This window comes from Trachinotus anak, unplaced genomic scaffold (assembly GCF_046630095.1).
Source record: "Trachinotus anak isolate AG129_WGS33_773 ecotype Australia unplaced genomic scaffold, CSIRO_AGI_Tana_v1 ptg000004l, whole genome shotgun sequence".
Lineage (NCBI taxonomy): Eukaryota > Metazoa > Chordata > Actinopteri > Carangiformes > Carangidae > Trachinotus > Trachinotus anak.
The window spans coordinates 2,426,316-2,451,854 of NW_027273855.1; the positions used below are offsets into that span (position 1 = coordinate 2,426,316).

General features: G+C 41.7%; 1 protein-coding gene across 2 annotated transcripts in view; it reads right to left on the reverse strand.

Annotated features, from left to right (window-relative positions):
- mgll (monoglyceride lipase) overlaps positions 1–25,539 on the reverse strand; it is a 43,623-nt gene that overhangs the window by 13,677 nt on the left and 4,407 nt on the right. For both annotated transcript variants that reach the window (XM_071475251.1, XM_071475250.1), the window contains 2 exons: positions 13,884–13,990; positions 9,630–9,766 (listed from right to left, as the gene is read on the reverse strand). In XM_071475251.1, the coding sequence (XP_071331352.1) occupies positions 9,630–9,766; positions 13,884–13,990 (244 nt within the window). The remainder of the gene's footprint in view (positions 1–9,629; positions 9,767–13,883; positions 13,991–25,539) is intronic.

The following is a 25,539-nucleotide window of genomic DNA, read 5'->3' on the forward strand; positions in this document are numbered from 1 at the left end:
AACTTGTATTTCAGTCAAATTCATGATTATTTAAAAAGACGGTGTCATGTTGCAGGGTAAAGGTACTGTTAAGCTGATAGATTTTCAAAGCAGGAGGCCTGAGGCGCGCTGCAGACCAACCAGGTGTGTATTTCACCAACAATGAACACAAACATAGACACGTTTCCAGCTAAGAGGCATCTGCTGAGTCTACAAAAGACTCATGAATACATAAAAAAAAAAAAAACTCAATAAAAGACATTGTACCTGAGAAGTTTGTGCAATTGATTCATGTACCAGTTAATGTTTACAAATCGATGCCATGCAAATCTATGTAACGTGCTTCGTGCCAACCTTATGTTGGCTGCATCAGGTTTGTGCAAACATTTCAAACCAGATTCTTTCCACCATAAATTTCAGAGCAGATCTGGATCATTTACTAAGAATTTGAATTTTTTTCTCTGAAGTCTGGTGTGTGTTGTTTGACACCGGCCTTGGTGGAGGTCTGTGCTCTATGAGCGCCCTTCTAGCTGCTGTGTGAAGAAGATTTGCAAATAATTCTTAATTCTCTAATTGAAGTTGCAGACAGCCTTATCAGTGTTGACAAAACAAGTTGCATGATTTTTGTTAATGCTAGCCTTACATTATACATGATAGGAATCTAGCTGACACTTGGACAGAGCAGCGTGAAATGAGGACAAAGGTAGAATTTGTTTGACTTTCTAGATCTTCAAAGGTTAAAGCAGCCAGTAGTGAGGAATAAAGTATTCCAGTGACCCAAACTGGTGATGGAGAATTACCAATTCAAAGAGTTTCAAGTAGAGTTTTTAAATATATAAATGCAAATTAAAACAACTTTAAAGGTTAAAAATGGAAGAATGTTTCAGTGAGGGGACGGTGATACGTAACAGAAGACGGGGAGGGTTTTTTCCTCCTCTAACTGGAGTGGGAAGGTCTTAGCAAAGTAGGTGAGAGGTTCTGATGCGAGGAGCAGTGGGAAAACTACTCAGAGGTCAAGATGAACACAAAACAATCTATCTTTTGTTTAGACTGGCGTGAGTTTCCACCCTTCTCCTTTGTTGCTGCTGCTCTACATAGACTGGGAGAAAAATGTGAAAGCGAACACGCAGCCCCTGGGGCACAGTGTGCACTGTGTAGCTGCAGCGAGCAGCGGCACAAGGCCACACCTTGGCTCCTATGGTGACATTTGGGATTGTGATTTAAATCCTGTGATGTAGGGCCATGATGATTAGCTGCTCTGTGGCAGCCAAGACTCAAATCCATTTGCCACGGTTAACTTTGCCGTGGTTTCTCTTCTCGTACGCAACAAGTGCAAGTTTCTGTGCAGGTGCACACACACACATGCACAGTGATTCTGCATGGGTAAATCTATCCCTCTCTCTCCTTTTCTGGAGACTAATTGGCTTCAACTTTGTTTATGTGAGCTTTCTTTGTCACTTGCATGAATATTCATCAGGCTGGGGCCAATGACAGGCTTGCTTCATGAAAAGAGGCACAAAGTAGCGAAAGACAAAACATTTCCCACCAGAAAATCTCACTTTCTAAAGACACAAGAACACACTGACACACTGCAGCTCGTATGCATATGCCCACGCAGACACACACACACAAGTCGGCAAAAGAGGCTCGCTAGCTCGATTCCAGCACATAGTCAAAGACAAGCTTACACTGGAATATCCACGTGTAAACACCACGACACATGCGCTCACAGAAATGCTGCTCGTTCACAGGGTGAAATTTCCTCTGGGTGATGTGAGCTGCTGATCAACACACTTGATTCCTGCTCAAATTTATCAAGATGACTGACTGTAATGTGGTGCAAAAGCCCAAACTGGGTCATACCCCAACACACACACTCACATACACTCATGCACACACACATTTTGTGATAGAGATGAGTGTGAGTGGAGAAGAGAAGAGAAGAGAAGAGAGGTTTCTAAGAGACAGACGGAGGATCGGAACAGAGAAGCTCTTTAAGAAGCTGATTAGAGGCCTTCCTCCACTTTCTCTCCCTGAACTTGGACTGAGAGGATGAATACTGCTATTGTGCTCTGGGTGGACTTGAACTGTCATAAACTGCCTGAGGAGCTAACATACTTACATTATATGGACTATACGACTATCATAATGACACTGCAATCTCTATATAGGGAATATATGAGCATTATAAGAACTAGGCGTCTGTTTAATGGACATTATTTGGACTAAATGGCTGATGCGTACACAGTATAAATAGACATTATATTGACTAAAATGAAGAAATATGTCCATCTTAATCATTCAGGTGGTACCATGTCCAGAAAAAGTTAAAACCAAATCTCTGGACTGGTTTTAGTAAAAAATGTGTCACTGATTATCTAAAAGGCGTCTTCAGTTTCCCTATGGTCAGCTTCTTGAAAAGCTTCTCTGTCCCAGTCCTGCTGGTGAGTAGCAGTTATATTCAATAAAAGCTCCAGTTTAGTGATTCATAAAAAGATCAAACAATTCAGTAAAAAAGGGAAAAAAAAGAGAATTATAATAAAATAACAGGGTATAAAATGAAATGAAATGTGGTTTAGAGTAGAATGAAACTGAATGAGTAATTGATTCAGAGAGAGATAGAGGGATAAAAAGTTGAACAAACAAAGGTGAATAACCATTATATAAAACTCTGGCACTGAGGAAGTAGGACAAATGAGCCTGGGCCAGAAACACAGATGAAGGAGGAGAGAAATGAGGAAGAGTGGGAAGGAGCCAGAGCTGAAGGCATTTGTCAGCATTCCCATGAGCTGATACAAAACTGAAGGACTGCTCCACTTCCTCAGTAACTGCTGAATGATAAAGGATGAAGAGGAAACCGTGAGATAGTCAGTGTGGTGTATCTGACACAGGAGCTACAAATTTGTGACCGCAATTTATTTAATTATTTCATATTTTTATTTTCTTGACCATATAGAGACATTTTGATTCTTCTTTGAGAAATGATGAAATTATTCTTCACATCATATTGCAGCACTTTCAGAATTGAATCCATCCACTTTCAACCGCTAGGTCTTGGTGGTAGCAGGCCAAGCAAAGTAATCTAGACATCCCTCTCAGCGACATTTTACAGCTCCACCTGGAGGATCCTGAGGCGTTCCCAGGCCAGATGAGATATATAATCCCTCCAGCCTGTTCTGGGCTCCTTCCAGTTGGACAAGCCTGAAAGACCTCCAGCCCCAACCTGGAGGCAGAGAACCATGGCCTCAGATTTAGAGTTGCTCAGTCTCGTCTTAGCTGCGTCCCATTAATTTACAAACTGCCCCAGTGGATGCTGAAGATCACAATCTGATCAAGCCAACAGAACCACATCATCTGCAAACAGCACAGAGGCAATTCTGAAACTGGACACACTCCTCCGCCTGGCTGCGCTTTGAAATCCTGTCCATGAAAATCACAAACAGCATTGGTGACTAGGGATAACCGTCATATTATATAGGGCTCAAGATTCCTGAGGAACCCGGTCGTAGGTTTTCTCCAGGTCAACAAAGTAAATATAGACTGGATGGGCAAACTCCCATGGCCCCTCAAGTAGCCTTGCAAGAATGAAGAGCTAGTCCACTGTTTCAAGGCCAGAACAGAATCCACATTGCTCCTCATGAATCTGAGGTTCAACAGTCGGTCGGAGCCTCCTGTCAATGTATAGACCCCTCAGCATCTCACGGTGGATCAGTAGGAGTAGCTTCTTCAGATGCCTCTGCCACAGATATAAGTGACACTGCACATCTGTCTGATCCTTGTTTCAGTTATCATCAGGGATCATAACGGGATAAAACTGATACATTTAACTTTCATCAAATACATAAATAAATAAAATAAAAACATGATCTTTGAATAAACCAGTTACTGGCAGTGGTACAGGTGGCGTGTGAGGAGTGGGACTGTTTCTAACTGCGCCACAGTCCCGTCTCCTCAGGATATTACCACCGGAGCCGTGTCTCTGCACATGCTGTAGAATCCACAGGTGGTTTCCATTGTCTTTGTGGCTTTGTGCACCACCCTGGCCCTGTTAAACAGACATGTATACAAATGGAGGAGCAGAGGAACAGGCTAATAGAAACAGGATGAGGACTCACAGCACTGGGAAACCGGGGAAATGAGGGCTGTGAAAACACAGCAACACAACATTTGCTTTGGGTTGGGTTTCCCAAACCGTAGGTCTGCTCCCCAGGAAAGGTAAGCAAGGGCGAAGGAAAAGGAAGGAAAAAAAATTAAAAATGAAAAAGGAGGAAAGCAGTCTAAAGCAAAACAAATGGAGGGTGGAAACTGAAAAGTACTGTGGAGGAAAGAGAAGACAGGAAATGAAAAAAGATGATCGAAGGAAAGCACAAAAACTCAAAACAAAGAAACATCTAATGAAATGTCACATATGGAGGGAAATGACGGGAAAGGCTAGAGAGAAAAAGGGGGAAGAGGGGATGTAAGAAGAAAGGAAAAGAAGAAGGAAAGGAAGGAGGTGCTATTGTGGCTTTGGACAGCACTGTCCTAATATTTACAGTCTGATGTTTAAACAGATGCCTGGCCTCCATCTGGGATCCCACAGTTTAATTTACTCAAAAATATTTGCGACTGTGCTCCTACAACCTCGGTTTGTTTTGAACGCAACCTGATTCTTGACATAAATATACAGTACTGCTGTATGGAAACTCATGAGCCATAAAAGGTTTGACTCATGGATTAAATGGAGAGTTGTTTAAAGCACCTAAAAGCCCAAATGACTGTGTTGGATATGAACTCATTTGGGAGCCAGTTTGATGTAAAGCACACAGCGTAAAAGCGTCATTGCAGAAAATAATATAAATATTTTAAGTAAAACAAAGTGTTGAACGACACCACTGTAGCTTGTCTGAATCCACAAAATTTTAAAAACAAAAAAAAAAAATTCTGATGATGAAAAGAGATGCTGTGATTGCAAACACCCTCATACGAACCATCTTTCACAAATCATTAAACAACGAGATAAATCCGTTAGGCGCCCGTGGTTTTCTCACTTTCCAATGAGCCATCAACTCTGCAGATACAAATGATAACAAAGTCACTCATTAAATCTAATGGGTTTCTCACTTTATATGCCATCAGGTCTGAATCCATAAGTGTCAGTCATTAATGAGGAGGTCTTCCACTATAATAATTAACTGAATCTGCACTTGTAAATATGAAGTCAGTCCCTCTGGGATCTCAGTTCATTAGAAAAAGGTTTAGTTTTGGCAACAAGTTTAACAAAGGCCTTTCCAGTACAGTGCATGGAGGCTTAATTCTTATTTCACCAAAGCATGTAGAGTAAAAGTGGTTCTGAAATAAATTATTTCAATGCAGACATTGATTGGTGATTGGTAAAAACTGGTCAGAATTCTTTCAGTTTGAACATTCGAGAAGAGTTTTAAAAATCTTGTGATTGTAAGATCTTGAATTGCTGTAGGGATTGATAAGCTGTTTGGAAATGGATTTTGTTCTGCCCCACAACTCTTTCCAAAACCTAAACAGGTAAGTGATGCAACAGCCCATTATTACAAAGGGGTCTTCATGATAAATAAAAAAGCTAGCTATAAAGACAAAGCTAGATGTTGTTATAAATGGGTTATTATTGAGTTATAAAGCATCAATACATGTTTAAATAACATTATTGAAGACATACAATGTGGAAACCTTTGATAAATTATGCCTTAATTTATTTATATGCCTTAATTTATCATTTGAGCGCCTTGTCCTGTCCCATCTCAAATCCATCACTGACCCACTCCTGGACCCCCTGCAGTTCGCCTACAGAGCCAACAGGTCTGTAGACGACGCCGTCAACATGGCTCTCCACTTCATCCTCCAGCACCTGGACTCCTCAGGGACCTATGCCAGGATCCTGTTTGTGGACTTCAGCTCTGCCTTCAACACCATCATCCCGGCTCTGCTGCAGGACAAGCTCTCCCAGCTGAGCGTGCCTGACTCCACCTGCAGGTGGATCACCGACTTCCTGTCTGACAGGAGGCAGCACGTGAAGCTAGGAAAGCACGTGTCTGACTCCCAGACCATCAGCACTGGATCCCCGCAAGGCTCCGTTCTTTCTCCTCTGCTCTTCTCCCTGTACACCAACACCTGCACCTCCAGCCATCAGTCTGTCAAGCTCCTGAAGTTTGCAGACGACACCACTCTCATTGGACTCATCTCTGATGGCGATGAGTCTGCCTACAGGTGGGAGACTGACCGTCTGGTGACCTGGTGCAGGCAGAACAACCTAGAGCTAAACGCTCTTAAGACAGTGGAGATGATAGTGGACTTCAGGAAGAGCCCAGCCCCACCCACCCCCATCACCCTGTGTGACTCCCCCGTGGCTACCGTGGAGCATTTTCGCTTCTTGGGAACCACCATCACACAGGATCTCAAATGGGAGCTAAACATCAGCTCCCTCATCAAAAAAGCTCAGCAGAGGATGTATTTCCTGAGGCAATTGAAGAAGTTCAACCTGCCAAGGACTATGATGGTGAACTTCTACACCTCCATCATTGAGTCCATCCTCACCTCCTCCATCACCATCTGGTACGCTGCTGCCACGGAGAGGGACAATAACAGACTGCAGCGTATCATCCACTCTGCTGAGAAGGTGATTGGCTGCAATCTTCCGTCCCTCCAGGACCTGTACGCCTCAAGGACTCTGAGGCGTGCAGGAAAGATTGTAGCTGACTCCTCCCACCCTGGACACAAACTCTTTGAGACACTCCCCTCTGGCAGGAGGCTGCGGACCTTCAGGACCAAAACCTCTCGCCACAAAAATAGCTTCTTCCCATCTGCTATTAGCCTCATCAACAAGGCTTGAGAGCCCCACTGTTGCTGATCAATTGCACCAATCACCAGAAAAAATTCCTTGTATGTGGAAACATACTTGGCAATAAAACTGATTCTGATTCTGATTCTGATTCTGATTCTGATTAATCGACAGCGTTACGAACAAACAATGGTTGCCTTGAAGTTAAACAATGTGTGTGTGTGTGTGTGTGTGTGTGTGTGTGTGTGTGTGTGTGTGTGTGAAAGTGCTTTGCTACAAATTTTTCTTTAGCAAGCACAAAAACATATTCAAACAATGTAGATCTCTTTTTTCCACACAGCTCGTCTTATCTGCAGTAAAACCCTGTTTTCTGTTGAATCCAACATGCCCACTGAGTGACTGCTGTGCTGCGAGATAACAAGGCTTCACGCTGGTAACAGTTCTGTGGTGAATTTGAATCTCTCCTGTGTTCCCTGGTCTTACAGCTGCAAGCCAAAACTGTGTATTTGTTCATCCTGAAATGTTTCTGATTTACACAAGTGGCACTGTTTAAAAAAAAAAAAAGACAAAACAGTCAGCTTCTATATATAACACAAGAAACTGCTCTTTCTGCATACATGAAAACATGACCGCACTTTGTATGAATCAGAATCTGAGCAGCTTGAGCATCCAGCAGAGACAAGATCATAGGGTGAACGATTCAGTCCACAAACACTGAGAGTAATCACTTATTATATAACTCATCACTACTGTTTCTGTTCTGCTGGCTGCACCAATAGTTAGTGGGTCACTGAGCACAACAGTGAGAGGCTGCGATGTTGAATGCAGCTCTGTGAAAAACAGAATACACTGATCAGTTATAAATAGTTCCCTCACCGGTCTTGATGCTTTTTGTGTCCAAGTGTTATGTAAATTTTCTCACTAAGAATCCTGCTTCAAGTGTGTTTCTGTTGATTTGGACTCTTTGAAGACTATTTGATGCTGTCTGCAATTCCCAAAAGACCTGAAGCAGTTAAAGGGAAGAAAATAATCATTTATGAAATAAGATTTTTTTTCATTAGCAGAGGTTTTGAGTGTTCTGTGTTAAACCCTGGTCACTGTGCATTATGCAGTAAACTAAATATTACAACCGGTCAGTGCCACAGTAAATGAAATTTTCCTTTACTTAACGAAATAGTTAAATATGGAGCTGGATCCAGGAGGTGATTAGCTTAGCTTAGCATAAAGACTGGAAACAGACAGAAACAGCGAGCCTAGCTCTACCCAAGGTATAACAAATCTATATACACTGAATGTAAGAAAAACAATTGTGTTTTTTTAAGCACAGTTACATGTTGGAAACATTTTTCAGCAAAATATACTTCAGCTTAGCACAAAGACTGGAAACTTGGAAACAAAATAGTTCATCATTTTGGGAAATACACTTATTTGCTTTATTTCCAAGAGATGTAAGGAGGTAATTATCTTAGCTTAGCATAAAAACTGGGGACATATGGAAACATCCAGCATGGCGCTTCCCAACATTCAAAATCCATATGAAATGAATGTAAATATGACAATTTGTGGTTTTCGGGGCAGTTACATGTTGGAAACATTTCTTAGCACAGTATCGCTTAGCACAGAGACTGGGAAATGAGGGGAAACAGCCTGGCGCCCAGTGAGGATATAAAAATCTGCCTGCCAACACATCTGAAGCTCATTATTTAACATGTGGATTAAAGGTGCCACTGGGCTGATTTTGTTTCTGAACAGAGCCAGGCGAGCTGTTCCCAGTCTTTCCGCTCAGCTAAGAAGCTGCTGGCTGTAGCTTCATTTTTAACCGACTTATTACTTTACAACTAAATAATCAATCGATTGCTTGAAAAATTATTTACAGATTAATTATTCATTAATCCATCCCTTAATTCTTTGTATAGATGAAATAATCCTCAGTAGCAGCCGTACATTATTCTCACTGAAGAAAACCTTCACACATAGAAAATGTTAAGACACCTGCTGCTGTATTTATCATATTTTGATACTGTAATGTTCAGGGAAACTGACCAACACAGTGACTAACACTGAAGGTCAGTAGGACATTACATTACATAGAACATTATGTAAATTCCTGGAGTGGCAGGGTAACGTGAGAACACTGTCTTCTTCTACGTCAACAAATACAGACGCACTGTCCTTGAACGGGGCAGTGAACCTGTAACTGCAGGCCGAGCAGAATCTGTGCCACTGTGTGAAAGGTAAGCAGGAGTTTCGTGAGAGGAGCAAACTTAGCAAACCTTCCGTGAACTGGTGAACGATGGAGTCTGTCCACAGCGTGAGCCAATCCAAATAAAATGTCATTAGAAGCAGGGAGAGCACAGGTGCTGAAGTGTTTAGAAATACAGTTCCTGCTGGACAGTGCCAGTAAACAGCCTGATTTCACTGATTCAGGAGCAGCAGAGCAGTGTGCATGCTGGCTTTTCATGGCTGAATATTTTTGGGACATGAAACCACTTCGTACTGAAAGAGGAGCATGTGCCACTTCTTTCATCTGAATGTCACATTGTTGCAGAAAACCTCTTAACACTCATCTCTGTGTTTTCCCTCAGCGCTTGCTCTTCAATTCTATGTAGCTGTGTGTGTGTGTGTGTGTGTTTGTTGTGTCAAGCACATTGTACCACGAGCTGTGAATCCACTGAAAGCATATTATGTAATTTCACACCAAACAAAACAAACCTGGACAGGAGTGGGAGCATCAGTAGCATAAATACAATAATGTGATTAAAGTGAAACAAAAGCCAATGACATCATTCACTACTAGCAACAAAACGCTGCGCGGATCGTCCCAGCTGCTAAAACAGGGTCACGGGAAGTATCCTACCATGGAGTGACCAATGATGAAGACGGGGAGGTCGGGGTGGCGGGACTTCATCAGGTCGATGTGCTGCAGGGAGTCTCTGATGTAAACCTGGAAGTCTTTGATGTTCATCCTGTCTCCTTCACTCTGACCATGGCCAACTGCGGAGGAGAGGAGAAGAGAAGAAGTGGTGTGAGGGAAGTGCTGCAGAATATTTTCCCACTGTGTTACCATCATTTTAGGACCTTTTTAATTCCTCCAAAAGTGGGAAATAACCCAATTTTCATGGATAACGAGGGTGATGAAATGCTAATCAAGGCTTTTCTGTCATCGCTACAGAAACACTCGCTTCTCTCCCAGTGGTGATGACTTCCAGACGTTTGACAAAGTCAGAAATCCTCCTCTTTAAAAAACTATAAGAGAGGTGAATGAAAAACAGAAAGGACGAATGGAGGGAGAGAAATGAGCGAGGATGAGGAGGATGGAGTAGCAGAGAGGAGAGCAATAAGAAGGGGGCATAAGAATGGAGGAGGGAAAACAGAGAAAGGAGGGCAAGATGAGATTGAGAGAGGAGGAGAATAAGGATGGATGGAGGGAAGGATGGAGGAAGAAAGCGAGTCTTTGGGAGAAAAAAAGAGGAGGTGGGAGAGGAATCTGGATGAGCTCAAGAGGAGGAAGAAAGGGACGGGAAAGAGTGGGATGAAGGAGAGAAAGAGTGGAATGCAGAACAGGACAAGAGGAGGAGGAAGAAAGACAGTGAGGAAGTGAAAAGACAAAAAGTGGAGAGAAAGACAAATGAAAGGCAAAGTCAAGGGAAAAAACAGAGTGAAGGCAGGAGCGAAAGATGAGTGAGAGGATGAGAGAAAGAAGAGAAGAAAGTGGAGAAAGAAATGTGACTGACAGATGGAGAGGAGGAAACATATATGAATATGTATGTGTGCATGCATACACATACATGTGTGTTCTCCTCGAGCTTTCTGCAGCAGTGGCTGAGAGGTGAGGCTGGTTGCCACGGCGACCACTGTACCAATAGCACAAATGAGCTCCTAAACATTCGCACACCTTAAGTGTGTGTGTGTGTATTTATAAATGTACTGCGCCACGTGTGGTAGCATGTCTCCCCGCCATGTTTTTCTCTGCTCGTCAATAGTGAAGCGATGATCACAGTGTGGGAATCAATACCCAATCACAGCAGCGGTGACTGATGGACAGCTGCAAACCTCAGGTCAATGCACACCATGACCCCTCCCACATCCAATCAATGACACCACACTCCACTGACTCCACATCTTTTTGTTATTACACACACACACACACAGACACACACACACACACACACACACACACACAAATGGTCAAGATATTCACACATGAGCATGCTTAGTCACTCAGACAACTGACACACATAAACACTGTGACATAAACACTGCAGATCCACAGATCACTGTTGCATGTTAGAGGAGCTGCAACAGGCAAAAACCAGTCCTGATATGGATTTGTTTTTTTTATTCTTGGTAATAAGTTAATTGGATTTTAGAATTGATGATAATACAAATCCTGCAGTCACTGTAAGAAGACTCATCAGCTGTATTCTGACAGTGCAGCTGACTTATCCTCTCTGCTACAGGAATAAAGAGCAATTGTACGTGCTAATTACACACAGGTGGGCCAATACAATAAAATACATGCAAATGCATTAGAAAAAGGTGCATAACTAATTTTAGTGGCAACAGATCCAGACCAACATTTTTCCTGATAAGAGCTCTGGGGGAGGCCACTCTAATCCAGCCAGAGTTGTAAGGAAAAATCACAGATCACAGATCTAATTAAATGTCAAAATTCCTTCATTTCCCTATAATGCAATGAGAGGAAAAACATGATTGGTGCTTCACCAAGCAGCATCAGACTGGTGCTGAGTTTTTTGACATGTTGGAGACATTTGGAGGTTGCTCTGGGAATGATGTAGACTGGTAAATAGATGCAGTGTGTGCTGGATGGAAGAAACCTCCGGTCTATCCAGGCTGTGAATGAAAAAGGCCTAGAAATCCTCTAAATCTGTGTGTGTGTGAGTGTGTGTGTAAGTGTTAGAGAGATAAATGAAAAACTAGTCTACAGGGACTTGTTCCAGTTCAGCATTTTCCATTAACAGTGTGACATTTTACTGCGAGCGTCTGAACAAACTGCTCCTCTGTGTGCAGCCTCAGTCGTCCTGATCGCTCCCTCCTTCTTTTATTATCTCAGCCGGCTCTTCATTGAGTTTCTCTACCTCTGTAAATATTTACAGCTGAGACTTTATTTCTTTGTCTTCTCATCCTCTGTCTCTCTCTCTCGGCTGTTACTGAGAGTTTAGCGAACATGTTCTGCCCTTTTCCAGCAGGACGCTGCAGCACAGTCACATGAGTTCACACATTCCTGTTGTATCTAAGACCTGCCCAGTACGATGCCACGGTCTGGCCTCTGAGCTAAGCTGGGAAGACACTGACTTGCCTTTCCCTTATTACCATCAAGCTAACAGCTTGTGTTTTGCCTCTTTGTCCCCTTCTGTTTCTTTCCAGTGCTTTTTCTTGAGCCCATTACTCATTTTCTGTTCAAAGTGAACATATTATTGGGAAAACAACAAATGGTGAAACTCAAGCAGGTTTTAAATATCAACAAAAAAACCCCACAAAGTACATCTTCTACATGAGACTAAGAGTCTACAGCTACTGCAGCAGGTTTGTGCTGAGCATTTAGCTCAAAGGCAACACTAACATGTTGGTGTTCAGCATGTACCATGTTTGCCATTTTTGCTATTTACCACTAAACACAAAACACAGCTGACGCTGATGGAAATGTTTTGTATAAAACAAAACACAAAGCAAATACTGGACAAATGAAAAAAATGACCTGAGGATGGCGTTAAATGGAAAGTCAGTTCATCCTCTGGGAGCCATGAATCTTTGTGCTAAAGTCCATTGTGCTCTATCCAATATTTGTGGAAATATTTCAGTGGGTAGAACCAATTGATTGACTGACTAAAGCTCCTTTTCCATTGTTTGAAAAACCCGCTTAGACCTGCTAACATCTGGCTTTCGTTGGTAATGGAAAAGGACACAACCGGCCTTCACACCCAGGTCAAATTATCAACATTGATGTAAACACAACACCAGAGTGAACACACGACTTTCACCTCTTTTCCGTGCTGTGAGGTCTTTCAAAGCTCAAGCATTGTAAACAGACCTGTCACCTGCCCAGCATGCTGCTGTTACAGCAGAGACACAGCAGCTATACTGTGCTCAGGGAGACTGAGCTGCAGCCCAGTAATTAGTTTCAAAAACACACAGTCACTGATCGAAGCGTCTCGCACGGATGCTCCAGCACTGACAGGAGCACCAACCTGCGGATGAGACTGGGCAGACCCAATTTACCAGTTTGCACGGCCGCTAGCAGCTCACTCTCTCTCTCCTCTGCATCTGTGTGTCTCTGTGTGTCTGTGCTCTGTAACTTAATGTGGTGATACTGTGTGTGTGTCCTCTCCAGCAAACTCAGCTGCCAGTGTGAAAGGAGTCAATCGCCTTTTTTAGCGTGTTTACCTGCATTTTAAAAAACCCACTTACACCCACTAATTTTGGTATAAAAAGGGTAAATCAGTCTGACGTTGCCACCTGCAGAGTCATACACTGGTCGCTTGGCTAAAAATACAGGACTTCACCCTTTAATGGCAACAACAGACCAAATTCCCGAACGATTTTGGATGTTTTGTCCTTGTCTTAGAGAAACTTAGAAAGCCCGTTTAGACACTGTGTGATGCTGACTTAATGTGACCTTGAAAAAAAAGCGAAACCATCACCCGTCCACAGTTATTTGCAATGATAATGAAACTCAGCCTGTATCAGTTACCTGTCTGACTGCTCTGTTTCTGTCTGAGCTCAAAACCAGTTCATCCAGTGATGTCACTGAACCCTGACCAGAACCAGAAGCTCCAACCAACCCTTGTGAAGTTTACTGAACAGTGCGTTAAAAGCACACCACCTACACACTCACATACACACAGAGGAACTGCAGGAGAACAATAGAGCAATGTACCAGCATGTCTAATTAATTTTCTCTAACAGGAATAGTTCCCTCAACAATTACCAGGATCTGTTATCAGACAGCGTGGGGGATGTTGGGTTTTGTTTGAAGATGTGCACAAGCTATTCTGCGTATGAGCTACTGACTAACACAGGGGTGACCGTGAGCGCAGGTAAAAATGTATTCATGCATGAATGTAATGTAAGGTGTGTGTCTGTGACTCACCGTGGTCGTGTGCAAACACCAGCAGGGACAGTTCCTTCAGTCTCTGTGCTATCTCATCATATGGCCCACAATGCTCCCCTGCCCCGTGGGCAATGAAGACCAGAGCCCTGAGAGGAGGAGAGAGGAGAGGAAAAAAAAAGTTTACTCAAGCTTTCGTACTTTGCTCCCTTTTCTATCGCTTTAACTCTCTCACACAGAGACAAACAAACAGCAAATGTTAGCGTTTTTCTGCGTGGGAGTGTCGTGCTTCCTTGATTTGCCAATTAAGTCCTGTGTTGGTTCCTCAGCACAGGACATAATCAACAGATACTGATAATAGAACAGAAAATGGACAGTGGGGTCCAAAAGTCTGAGACCACTTTCAATTCACTTGAATGGGAATATTTTATAATATGTGCTCATGTGTGAGAGATGGAGATTAAAAACGGCACATTAAGATCAGCGGATAAAGACGGAGACAGCCCGTGTTTTCAGAGATGGCAGCCATCATCCATCTGTCCGTCTCTCTGCCTCGACACGTCCCTTCCCGCCCTGCACGACTAAAATAGACATTGAGGCAATCCAGTAAAACCCAGCGTGCCCCATAAATACACAGTAAACAGCTATGACATCCCTGCCCTCTTCACTCTGTTTATTCATACCAAACTATGGCTTGGTTCTCTGACAGTAACAGTTAAATATTCAGTAAAACTGAGACTGTGTGAAATTTTTTCTCCAGAACAGCAGAAGTTTTCAAGTGCTTTTTAAATTGTGATTTATAATGTATTCACTCAAGAAAGCTGCATGGAAATAAACACTTAGGGTCAAATATCCTGACGCTTTGCAGCCGGTTTGAGGCAGAGCCATTTTGTTGATGAGAACATTTTGCAGTATAATGACTCATTTTTTAGGGCTTGTATTTTCTGATGTTGAGTACCTGTGTTTTATGTTCAGCAGGCAAACTTTCTCTGTCTCAGCCCTGCTTACAGAGACATATGCTTTGTATGTTGCACGTGTTAACAGACTGTATGTTTCAACTGAATCTCCTCTTGGGCAAAGTTGTGTCAGAGCTGAGGTTTTCATAGTTTATGCAGAGCTGTGGATGTTTAAAGATCATCATATTTTCATTGGAAGACACTGAGTCAGTTGCAAGTCAGTCAGTATTACATATGGTAACTATCTGTGGTACTTTCTCCTGATATTTATGTGTACTATAATATGTACTGTACTATGAAGCACATATACTGTATATGGACTTTTAATGGCATAACTATAATTATTATTCTAAGATTTGCCTGATACCCAGGGAGAAATCACGTTACAATCAAGTGTCAACCCACTGTGACGTCACCCACTGTTTTGTGAGCTGCTGTTTTGAACCCTTAAGTTTGCAATTTGGTCGTCGCCATCTTGGTTCTTTTGAAACCAGAAGAAACCATATTTGGAGGAGAAGGTGGAGCTGAGGAGGAGTGAGGGGTGGAGCTGACCTGCTCTGTCCTCTCGGTCACTGTGTGTGGTGCAGTCTGTCAATCACACAGTAGCCCCGCCCTAATGCAAACCCTGCTTTATGGTCTATTTTCCTCTAAATGGACCATAATTTAAAAATGAACATCATGTTATGTTGAAGAAGACTTGAAACTACAGACTGAGACATAAACTCATCAGGAAAACGTAGAAGTAGAGAGTGCAAAAGTACTGTAATAAGTCTTGTACTATATTCAGGTAGAAGTGTGACATTGTCAAAATGTCAAAAACATGCTCTTTACACAAAGTAGTCCCATTATGTAAACGTTAACAGGATAATCCTGTTAATTTCACTTATTAAATCCATTTCAAGGCAGAGAGATGATGACAGACAGAGGAGAGGTTAAGAAGGTATCGAGTGACGTATATTCTTCTGAATGGAGGTTTAATATCATGTTTGCTCTGAAAGAGGTACCTTTTCTTAATTAACAGAGTCTCCAGTGGCTCTGACACAAGGTTTTACTTCTTCTATCGCTGCATATTCAGCAGTGGAGCAGCTCTGAAACGCTCCAGTGTTGTTTCTCTAAGTAGCAGCAGTGCTGAGGAGCCTGTGAGAGCCTCAATCAGCAGCAGCACCAGACAATTAGCCCGAATGTATTCAGCGACAAAGAAAAAGAGAGCGGAGGGAAACAGGGAGAAAGTGAGTGAGAGTGTGAGGCGGGGCGGTGGCAGTGGCGGTGGTGGCGGTGGTGGTGGGTGAGGAAGATAAGAGTCGCTGTTCATCAGGCTTCATTAGCAAATCGCTCCGCTTTCACTTGCTGCTCTTTCCCTCCTTTTAAAAAGCCATCGCCCTGGGCTAAGACTTCCTGTGCACTTGTTGGCTCAGTGTGTGTATACATGTGTGTGTGTGTGTGAGTGTGTGTGTGTCTGTGAAAGACTGTCTTTGTATGGACATAATGTTCTGTCACACACATGCTGAGGGGCAGCAGGGGTTTAATGGGGCTAATCCGGGTTCATTGTAAAGACGACTGTACAGTGAACAACACTTTGCACACGTCACTGAAAACCAGAGATCTGAGATCATCTCCATTCTCTAAATACCTCTGTGGTCTGCTCAGTTATCTCCCTCTGTTCCTCTTTTCTCTCCATCATCGCTTCTGCTTGTGAATTTTAGCTTCGAGTACGTCTGAGTTGCCAGAAAGAAGAAAAAAAAATCCAATAAAGGCAAAATATCTGGTGACAGCTGACAGATATAAAGTCTGCATTTTTTTTAAAGTTTGGAGGATTTGATTACCCAGAGAATCATAATCATATAAGTCTATAAAAGTCTATATAAAAGACAGCCTTAACAGGTGTGTCTGCATTCATTCAGCCACAGGCATCTGCAGACACGTGACAATACTCAGGCATCAACAGTGTGTTGGCTCAGCCGTGCAAAGTCACTTTCCACTTTGCTGAGAGAGGCCTGGTAAAGCTCAAGAGGCAGCTGCTTGGAACAAGTGTTACTTCAATAGGCTGTGACATTATGGCATTTTACTACTTTACTTAGACATCGACCCGAACCCTGAGAAGACAAGTTCACAACTCCTCTGTTCAGACTTGAAAATGTCAAATATTTTTCAAATGTTCCAACAAATTCTGTTTCATTTTAAATATAAACCCTCTGCTGTCCCAGAATTGTGCTTTGTTTTGTGTCTTGAGCACCTACAGTACTTTGAATTGTTTCTCACAAGTTTCAGAAGTTTAAAGAGGCTGACAGTGACAACATCACCTTCTCACCACTTCCCACACGCTCGTGATTGGTCTGGCTTCTAGTCGCCAGTTGTTTCTTAGTGGATGATTTATGGACTGAAATCTGGGGCACTATAACAAAGAGAAACGTAAAAATGAATTTACTTATTTAAACCTTGAGAATCATTGAGGTTTCCCTCATTTGCAATGATGTAGAAATACACAAAAATACAACATACAATTCAAACACAATTCAAGCATAAAAATAAACAACAATTAACAAGTGAAGAGTTGCCAAAACAGCTGTTGATGAATTTTCTGTTGATCAACTTATCTATTAATACAAATATTTTCATCACTAGATCTATTTAACGTTCACAGCGGGATGTCTTTGTCTTGAGAGTGGGAGCAGCTGCACATTCATGCTAAACTTTATCCTATGGTGTTGCTGATTCCCTTTAGGAAATTGATGATTCTATTTTGTGTGTACTTTAACTATTTTAATCTTCCAGGTATAAGAAAAGAGGCTTTTCATCCTCTCTCATTATCTCTCATCTCTCATGGGAACCGGGGACCCACTCGTCTCCCACACTGGTTCAGTTGCTGGAACAACATGGCTTCTAACCAGCCTTATTAAAAACACTCAGTGAGCGAGAGAGAGGGAGTTCAGTCCTCCCTCTGGCTCTACTCACAGCAACTCCAAACAACCACAGGCCCAAAACAAAGCCAAGACCCTAATCCCCTTAATGCGATGCTGACTGACTACTCCAAGGTTATTCAGGCACTCACTAACCTTACAACTATGCTCAGATGCCACATTCTCCACCTTCAACTATGTTGTTTCCAAGGAAATAAAAATCTTAGGCATTTCAAGCATCCAGCTGATGTGTCACATTCCTACACTTACAATGAAGGACGACAACATCCTAGCAGGATATGAAATTTTAGATCTTGCATTACAGGTAAACAACAGGTGTTTTCCATTCAAGACATTTTGACATGTCACATTAAAATTTCAATGATGGCTGAATTCCATTTAGCTGCTTCAGCGTCAGGGACCTGGGGCCAGCTGCACCATGCAACTTAAGTTTTCTATCTCAGTATGACACTTAAGGTTTAGCTTCTCCTTCGCTGAGGGAGTTACTCAAGGTTGTTGCAGAGAATAACTTAAATGGTTTCCTTAGTTAAGGAAAGATGTTAAGGTATTTGCAGAAATGAAAGAGATACAGTTTTCAAAGAGACGGTTTGTTTGCTGGCATTAGTGCTTGTGATACCGGTTCACATCTCACCTATAAGAAAAAAATGGCAGAAGAAACAAAGGCAAGAAAACCAAATTGACATGACATACTTCACCAATAATTGAAAAAAACTCAGCTTGTGCAGCCACATTACAGATAAGATAGAGTCAGAGGTAACTTAAGTTATTTCCTTAGTTTGGTTGCTAAGGTGTTTCTGTGCAACAGCTTAACTGACTTGACTGAAGTGATTGCTTAAGTATAAGACCAAGATAAAGAGACAATCTTAAATACTTAAGTGAACATTATAATGAAACCTTAAGGAGATTTTGTGCAACAGCTATGATTCTAAGGAAATCTTAATTTGGACTTTAAGGAAAATCTTAACTAAAGGTGCTTTGTGCAACTGGCCCCTGATATTGTTCATGCTGACTTACTGCGACACTTGAATATAACAGAGCCAGCGTCAATGTTATTAGTAACACTTGTGCCTTTCGTACTGTGAGGGACTGTGTTAGACCCCTGACTCTTGTTTTGTTGCACCTGTTGCAGCAGGACAAGGGTTAATCTAAATGAACACCGCTGTAGACCAGATATACATATCCACGAGCTTAGTGATAAATTAAGACTTGCACATAGTTAGAGAAACAGTCGACCCAGAATCACCTCAGACTTTCCACTGTTCACTGGTTTGCATTTGGCAGTTTGGCATTTTATTTGACATTTAAAAATGTTGATTGTGACATCTCTCTGTGGCAACTGTTCAACACCCTGATGATGTGTTGAATTCACATTTGCTGGTGTGGCCTTATAAAAAAAACTGTGGTGTTAAATTAACACTGGAGGTTTTGGTGTCCCTGTGTCCAGACACGGCAGGAGCCAGAGGACGAGACAGAACAACCCAACACTGGCATGTTAATCTGATTAATGGACTTAGACTCTGTGTGTGTGTGTGTGTGTGTGTGTGTGTGTGTGTGTGTGTCCCATTACTTTAATCTTGCGCACATCACAGTCCAAGTGAGTCTAGGAAAAACAACCACAAAGTGCTGAGCTTTCTTTGAAGGGCTTCCCAAAGGATCTGAGGGATGTAAGGTTCAGTGTGTGAACATGTGTGTATGTGGGTGGGTGACCACATCAGTGCTGGTAAATGCACACTCAGTCAATGTAGGAAGAGAGAAAGAAGACGGGACCCAAGATAGAATGAGTAGATATAGGGCTGGGGGGGGGGGTCAGAGAGAGAGAGAGAGAGAGAGAGAGGAGACAGGACATCAACAGCTTTTGAAAACCTATAAAAGGGAACAGAGAGCTGCAGAGTCCAAACTGGAGGAAGCGTTTGTTGATTTTAGCTTTGTGTCATCATCCACTTTTATTTACCCTCCTCTGCTGGAGTCTGAACTGCTCCATAAAAGACCAGTGGTTTGCAACCAAGCTAAAAAGCTTGGCTACTGATGGTTAGCGGTCAGTTAGCAAGTTTGTCAGCTCTTGTTTTCCCTCTTCAATGACTCTTTTCTGAATAAAATGACGTACAAGCCCAAGAACAAGACATTTCAGGAGGAGTAAATTGCACAGTATAAAGAAAATAGAATGAATCTTGTTGTGACTGACTAGCTCTGTCTGACTAGCATATTCATGTTTATCTCACTAGTTCACTAACTAGCCCTGTGAGTAGTCGCCATGGTTTATTATAAGAACTGAAAACCATACTCAAACATGGCGCAGATTTGGTTCAGTAAAAACTGCTCACCAACATATGAGCAAAAAAGGTTTTCCATCTTCCAGGCTGAGCAGCAGATTTACATTCACACAATTCTAAATAGCTTTTCTAGGCTCTGGGAAAGTTTTACAATTATAAAATCCCAATGGATTAAAAACTCACTATACAAAGAGTTAACGATTGATAACATTTGCAGTTGGAAACTGGATGCTTCTTTGATAATGGCGGTGTTTTTGGGCAGCAGATTTCATCACTGCAGTACCACAGGTATCCAGCTTTATTACTAGATCATCAAGTTCTTTATTATAGTGACCTGAAATGGGACATGACGCACAGATATTGCATTGTACTTGTATTCACTTCTCATTTCAGGACATCGCAGTGCTGTTTGAGGCACCTTCAGACTTTGAATTCCCTGGTGCCAGGAAGATTTGATGCACTTGGAGCAAAACAAAGTGGATATGACAGAGAAGAACATGTGTGACAGGTGGAAAACGAGACGACGTCTGAGAGAGGGATGAAATGTGACACAGAAAGCCGGAAATGAAGGAGTCGTTATAGAAAGTGTGATGAGTGTGTGCTGCACAGAAAAAAAACACGAGAGAGAGAGAGAGAGAGAGAGAGGCAGAGGAAAGTGCAGTGTGACGGAGAGGAATGGAGGCAGACGGACAGCAGGAGGCCGCAGCAGGAAGGTTTACACCAGTGAAAATGAAAAGGTAAACTGCAGAGACAACACACTGAAGATTCAGACTCATTTTATCACTTCACCTAACATATCACAACGTTTCCTCAAATGCTGTTGTGCTTTAAACCCCAGGGCCACCACAACAATCATCTGCATGTTCAAAAACATTCAACAGAAAACTATATTTCTGAAGGAAGTGTTCACAGATGAGCTCCACATGACTGCATTTATATCGCTTTTCTTTTTCTTTGAGTATTTTCTTCTTATCGACCATTCAAAGTGCTTTACAATACAAGTCACATTCACCCTTTCATACAGTGCATGATATCTCCACAGTGCAGATTCACACTGTTGGCACATCAGGGGCAGTATCTTGCCAAGGACACTTCCACACGCAGACTGGACGAGCTGTGGATCAAACCACCAAACCTCTGATGAGTGGACGACCCCCTCCACCTCCTGAGCCACATGGTTCAAAACAACTAGCTTTGTAAGATGCTAACTGATAAAGCAACCGATGCAAAACCAACATGAGAGACACTGTCACCCAACTATCCTGCAGAAGCACAACAAGAATTAGATGATGGGTTTTTTTGTTTTTGTTTTTTGTCTTATGAGCATATTTCACTTTTTTTACTCCGTGTAAATAAAACCAAATACTGCCACTGATACCACTGCTGCTATTTTTCACTTGTTACTGTTGAAATCCCAAATTTTTTTTTTTTTTTACACAGTTCCTTCTGTGCAGCCTTGTATGTTTGTATAATCCTTCTGCTCTCTCACTGTATTTTTTTTTATTTTTATCTTGACTGTTGCAACATTACACTTCCCACAGGAATCCTCAAAATGCATTAAATCCATCTTGATATTTAATATATCCGCACAGCAGCAAAACTTAATCTTAATACAGGGAAATCATAATAATTAAAGAATACTGTGACAATCATTACTCTCAATGTTAAGGTTGTTGCCAGTAATTTTACAAAGGCAGGGATTCTAACTCACTGTTTTATCATTAAGTCACTTTGAATATGAGCATCAGTGGAATGACAATTGAAAACTGTCTCCTCTTTGTATAAACTCACAGTAAATGATCACCACTGGAACCTGGAAACACCTCCTGTGTGAATTTTATGGGGATTCAAGTGGTCATAATATTTTATAGGCTGCATTACTCAGCCACAATTTGCAACAAGGTAAAGGCTCAAATTGAACTACTGTATTAGAAAGCTTTTATTTTTGTAAAGTATCTTCCAGTGACAAGCCTAACAGCGCCAGCGAGCAGCAGGGAAATTAAATAATGTAGAAACACAAACAGGGAGGGAAACTCACAGCAGTGATAACAGCCCGACCTATTTACACGAGCTGAGTGTGTGTTTGTGCTTTTCATTTGTATACTAAGATTAGTTTTATGTCCTTTATGTACACACACAGGTTGTGCAGTGCATGGCTGGTATACAGGTCTCCATGTGGGCTCAGCCCCAGTTAGACATCTATTGGAAGACCTGTCAATCATTGATGATGCACCTCCCCCCCCACCGCTCCACCTTTCACCTACTTCCTGATTCTTGTGAAAGGGCCTTTCAGGACCCTGTGACCTTTGACCCCGTCTTGTACTCATCCAGCCATATAATAAATATTTCAAATAAAGACAGTGACATATCTGCATAATATTACATGTAATAGTTGCTTCCAATTAAATTACAATTACTCCAATAGGTTTTTATTTGTAGAGGAAATTTCTTGCCTACAAGTTGAGGCTCATTGCCCTAACATCCAGGTGAAACTTCATTTACACTGTACGTGACAGTAATATCTAACCACCACCCCAAATAAAACAAACACAACCGAAAAATGACAATTTCCTATAAATCAATAGAAGTTTAAACAACAATATTAAAGAAAGAACTTTGTTAAGGAGACGAAAAAAGACAAAGAGACAAAAAGTGAGTAACAACAAAAACAAAGAATATTATGCCGATGTTTTGTGCATTCAGAATGTGTCAGTTCTTTGGGCTAAATTTACACACAGGCCTTTGTTGATTTCATTACTGTCTTTGAAGGACATTTACACATGAGACCAGGTTATATTTGTCCTAAAAACACTTTCGTTGTAAGTGCACACGTGACTGCAGTGGTTTTTAATGGATCACCTGCATTCATTAGTGTCATTTACCGGGTTCTCAACACTATTTGACTGTAAATGAAAACACAGTTTTGCAAAGTGGCCACCAAAAAAAAATGTTTACTGAAACAAACCATGCTGGCTGATGGTTTGATTTCTGCTCAAATCACGAATAAAGAAACTTAAAAGTAGCTGCATATTTTTCATCTATTTTATTGCCACAGACTAATGCCACAATCAGCCGAAGTCAACCGCCCTGTCAGTTCACACGGAGGTCTTTCCCCTCCACTCAGTGTGAGATTTAATATTAAACACTCGGTTTAATTTCCTCTTTCCTGCTGCACAAACGCTCCGAGCCGTAAACGGTCCGGCCTACAGTTGGTGGAGGTAGTTGAGTCAATAAATGGCAAACTGCTGCCTTCCCCCATGGTCACATCACATCACAAGTCTACTGGTGCTGACCGTTATGGTGAATCATCTGAAACTTTTTGGACATTCCTTGTTTTGTTTATGCCATTTTCAAGCACTAGTTTCCTCCTCTCTTTTCTGCTGCTTTTCTCTGTCCTGTGTGGTAACAACCCGAAAAACTCTGGACAAAACAGGCAACATAAAGACAAAACATTTCAGAAACTGTGTTTTGTCTGTATATCCTGGAAATGTATGGATTAATTGATTAATTAAGAAAATATCCATCAGTCTGTTTATCAGTTGATTAAAAAAAAAAACCTCAATAAAATAACTTAGTTACAGCTCTATACTGTTGTATTTGTGAGTGTTCATTAACCACATGTGGTATTTTCAGAAGTCACTATATCTTCACACATTACCATAATAATCCATAAATTCAATGCATAATTACCCATCACTCTAAAATGCTTTGTACTGTCTTCAGAGCTGGAGTTTTAGCTCCGAGGCTGCTGCCTGAATAAAATATCAAACTGTAAATCTCTTATCGGCATTTTATTTGACTGTCAGAGCTGACCACTGCACCAGCTGCTACTGTGGCTGATACCAGACTGGTCATATCACAGAAGTGAAAAATTTAAATGTTGTTGTTTTCAGAAATAATAAGTAAACCTAAAGTTCATTTTTCCTTGCATACAGTGGTATTTTAGAGGTGTAGTTCTGTCAAGATGTGCATTTTAAAAGCATCCACAACTTCTAAATCCTATTTCCTATTCATACCAACAGCTAAAACCACTTTTTGATTTAAATACTTATCATAATGCTATAAGCTTCTGCTTAAGCTGCGCCTACAGAGCCTCAGATTTCCTAAATTTGGTTCTGACATACTGTGCCACGCTGTTTCATAATTACTAATCTGACTGCTGCAGTGAGTGGGTATAGCTGTGAGTCCTTTTATTGTGAAACATCAGAGCTTGTGTTAAAACAGGAGGTGTGTATCAGAGAATTTCTGAAGTGTAGGATGCTCGATAGACAACAGACCGTCTGGATTTGTGCTCAGCAGTTTTACAGTCTGAGAACATTCAGGGTGTAAATTTCGTTTACGTGTACAGAAGATGCTGATCACTCAGAATTATAATTACAGTCTGATACATGAAAGAAAAAACATTAAGAGCAGTAAATCAGTTTTGGCATGTTTTTGTCTTATATTGCTGTCAGTTAAACATCATACATAAGCCCCCACCAACATGATGGAGGTAAGGATGTGATTTTAGTGAACAGCTTCTGTTTTGTCACCCTATAAAACCTGCAATAAACCTACTTCAGCCAGTGTGTGGTAACTGCTAGCTCAGCTAAAAGAATTTCATTAGTCTGGGTTTTAATGGAGGATTTAAAGGTCCTATGAAAGTCTGACTGCATATGGACATTTTTTTCACATTCTGTGCCAATGAAAGTGTTAAATTTGGGTCCACTGCACACAAATCAGATGCAAAACATCTGCAGCTTCAACACACAAGTATCGGTGTCAGCCTTTAATGCCCAGCATCATGGCACACAACATTTCATGGACTCTTGCATGCCTGTCTTTAGGACGACTGCATGCGTTTTAAGCATGGTCACTGGCGAGCCTCCAGTGAAAAAGCTCTTACATAAGTCATCCAGAGCCTCGGCCCTAAAACTGTTACAGCACAGAGAGATCTGCAGCTATTTTAAGCCTGCAGTCATTCAGCTTTTTACATCCAAATTGCATGATTTGCAAGACAAAGAATTATTTGCATTGATTATTTGGTTTATTGGTGCTTTTGGCAGCTATGTGTTCCCAGGACTCTTTGTTCAAAGACTGGAAGTTTTAATGATACGAGCAGGTAGGTGCATAGGTTGATTTTTGCTCTGGGAAAGAGCTTCTGTTTGACTATGTAGGGGCCTCAGTCCTCAGTGGCATTGTGCGTAATGACGAGGTTAAATGTTTGTTCCACTTTAACAAGAGCTGCATTGGGCGTAGACGTTCAGTTGCACCACCCAACGCAAAAACAACATTCCCAAAGATCTTTACTAACATACAAAGCCACAGCCGCAGTTTATGGGGCAATTACACAGCAGAGGGACATACGCAGTGTCTGTTAATGTTCTGCTCAGCCTTGCATGAGTGTGTGTTTGATCAGTAATATCTTGACTCCAGATGTTTTGTGGGCCTCCGGTTTCTGGCATATCTCTTCCCTTCTGTGCTCTCACCCTGCATGCAACCATGTGAGTGAGTTAAAGTGTGACATCTGTGTCGAGTTTCCTGCTTTGCCACAGCCACATGCGTGCAGAGGGCA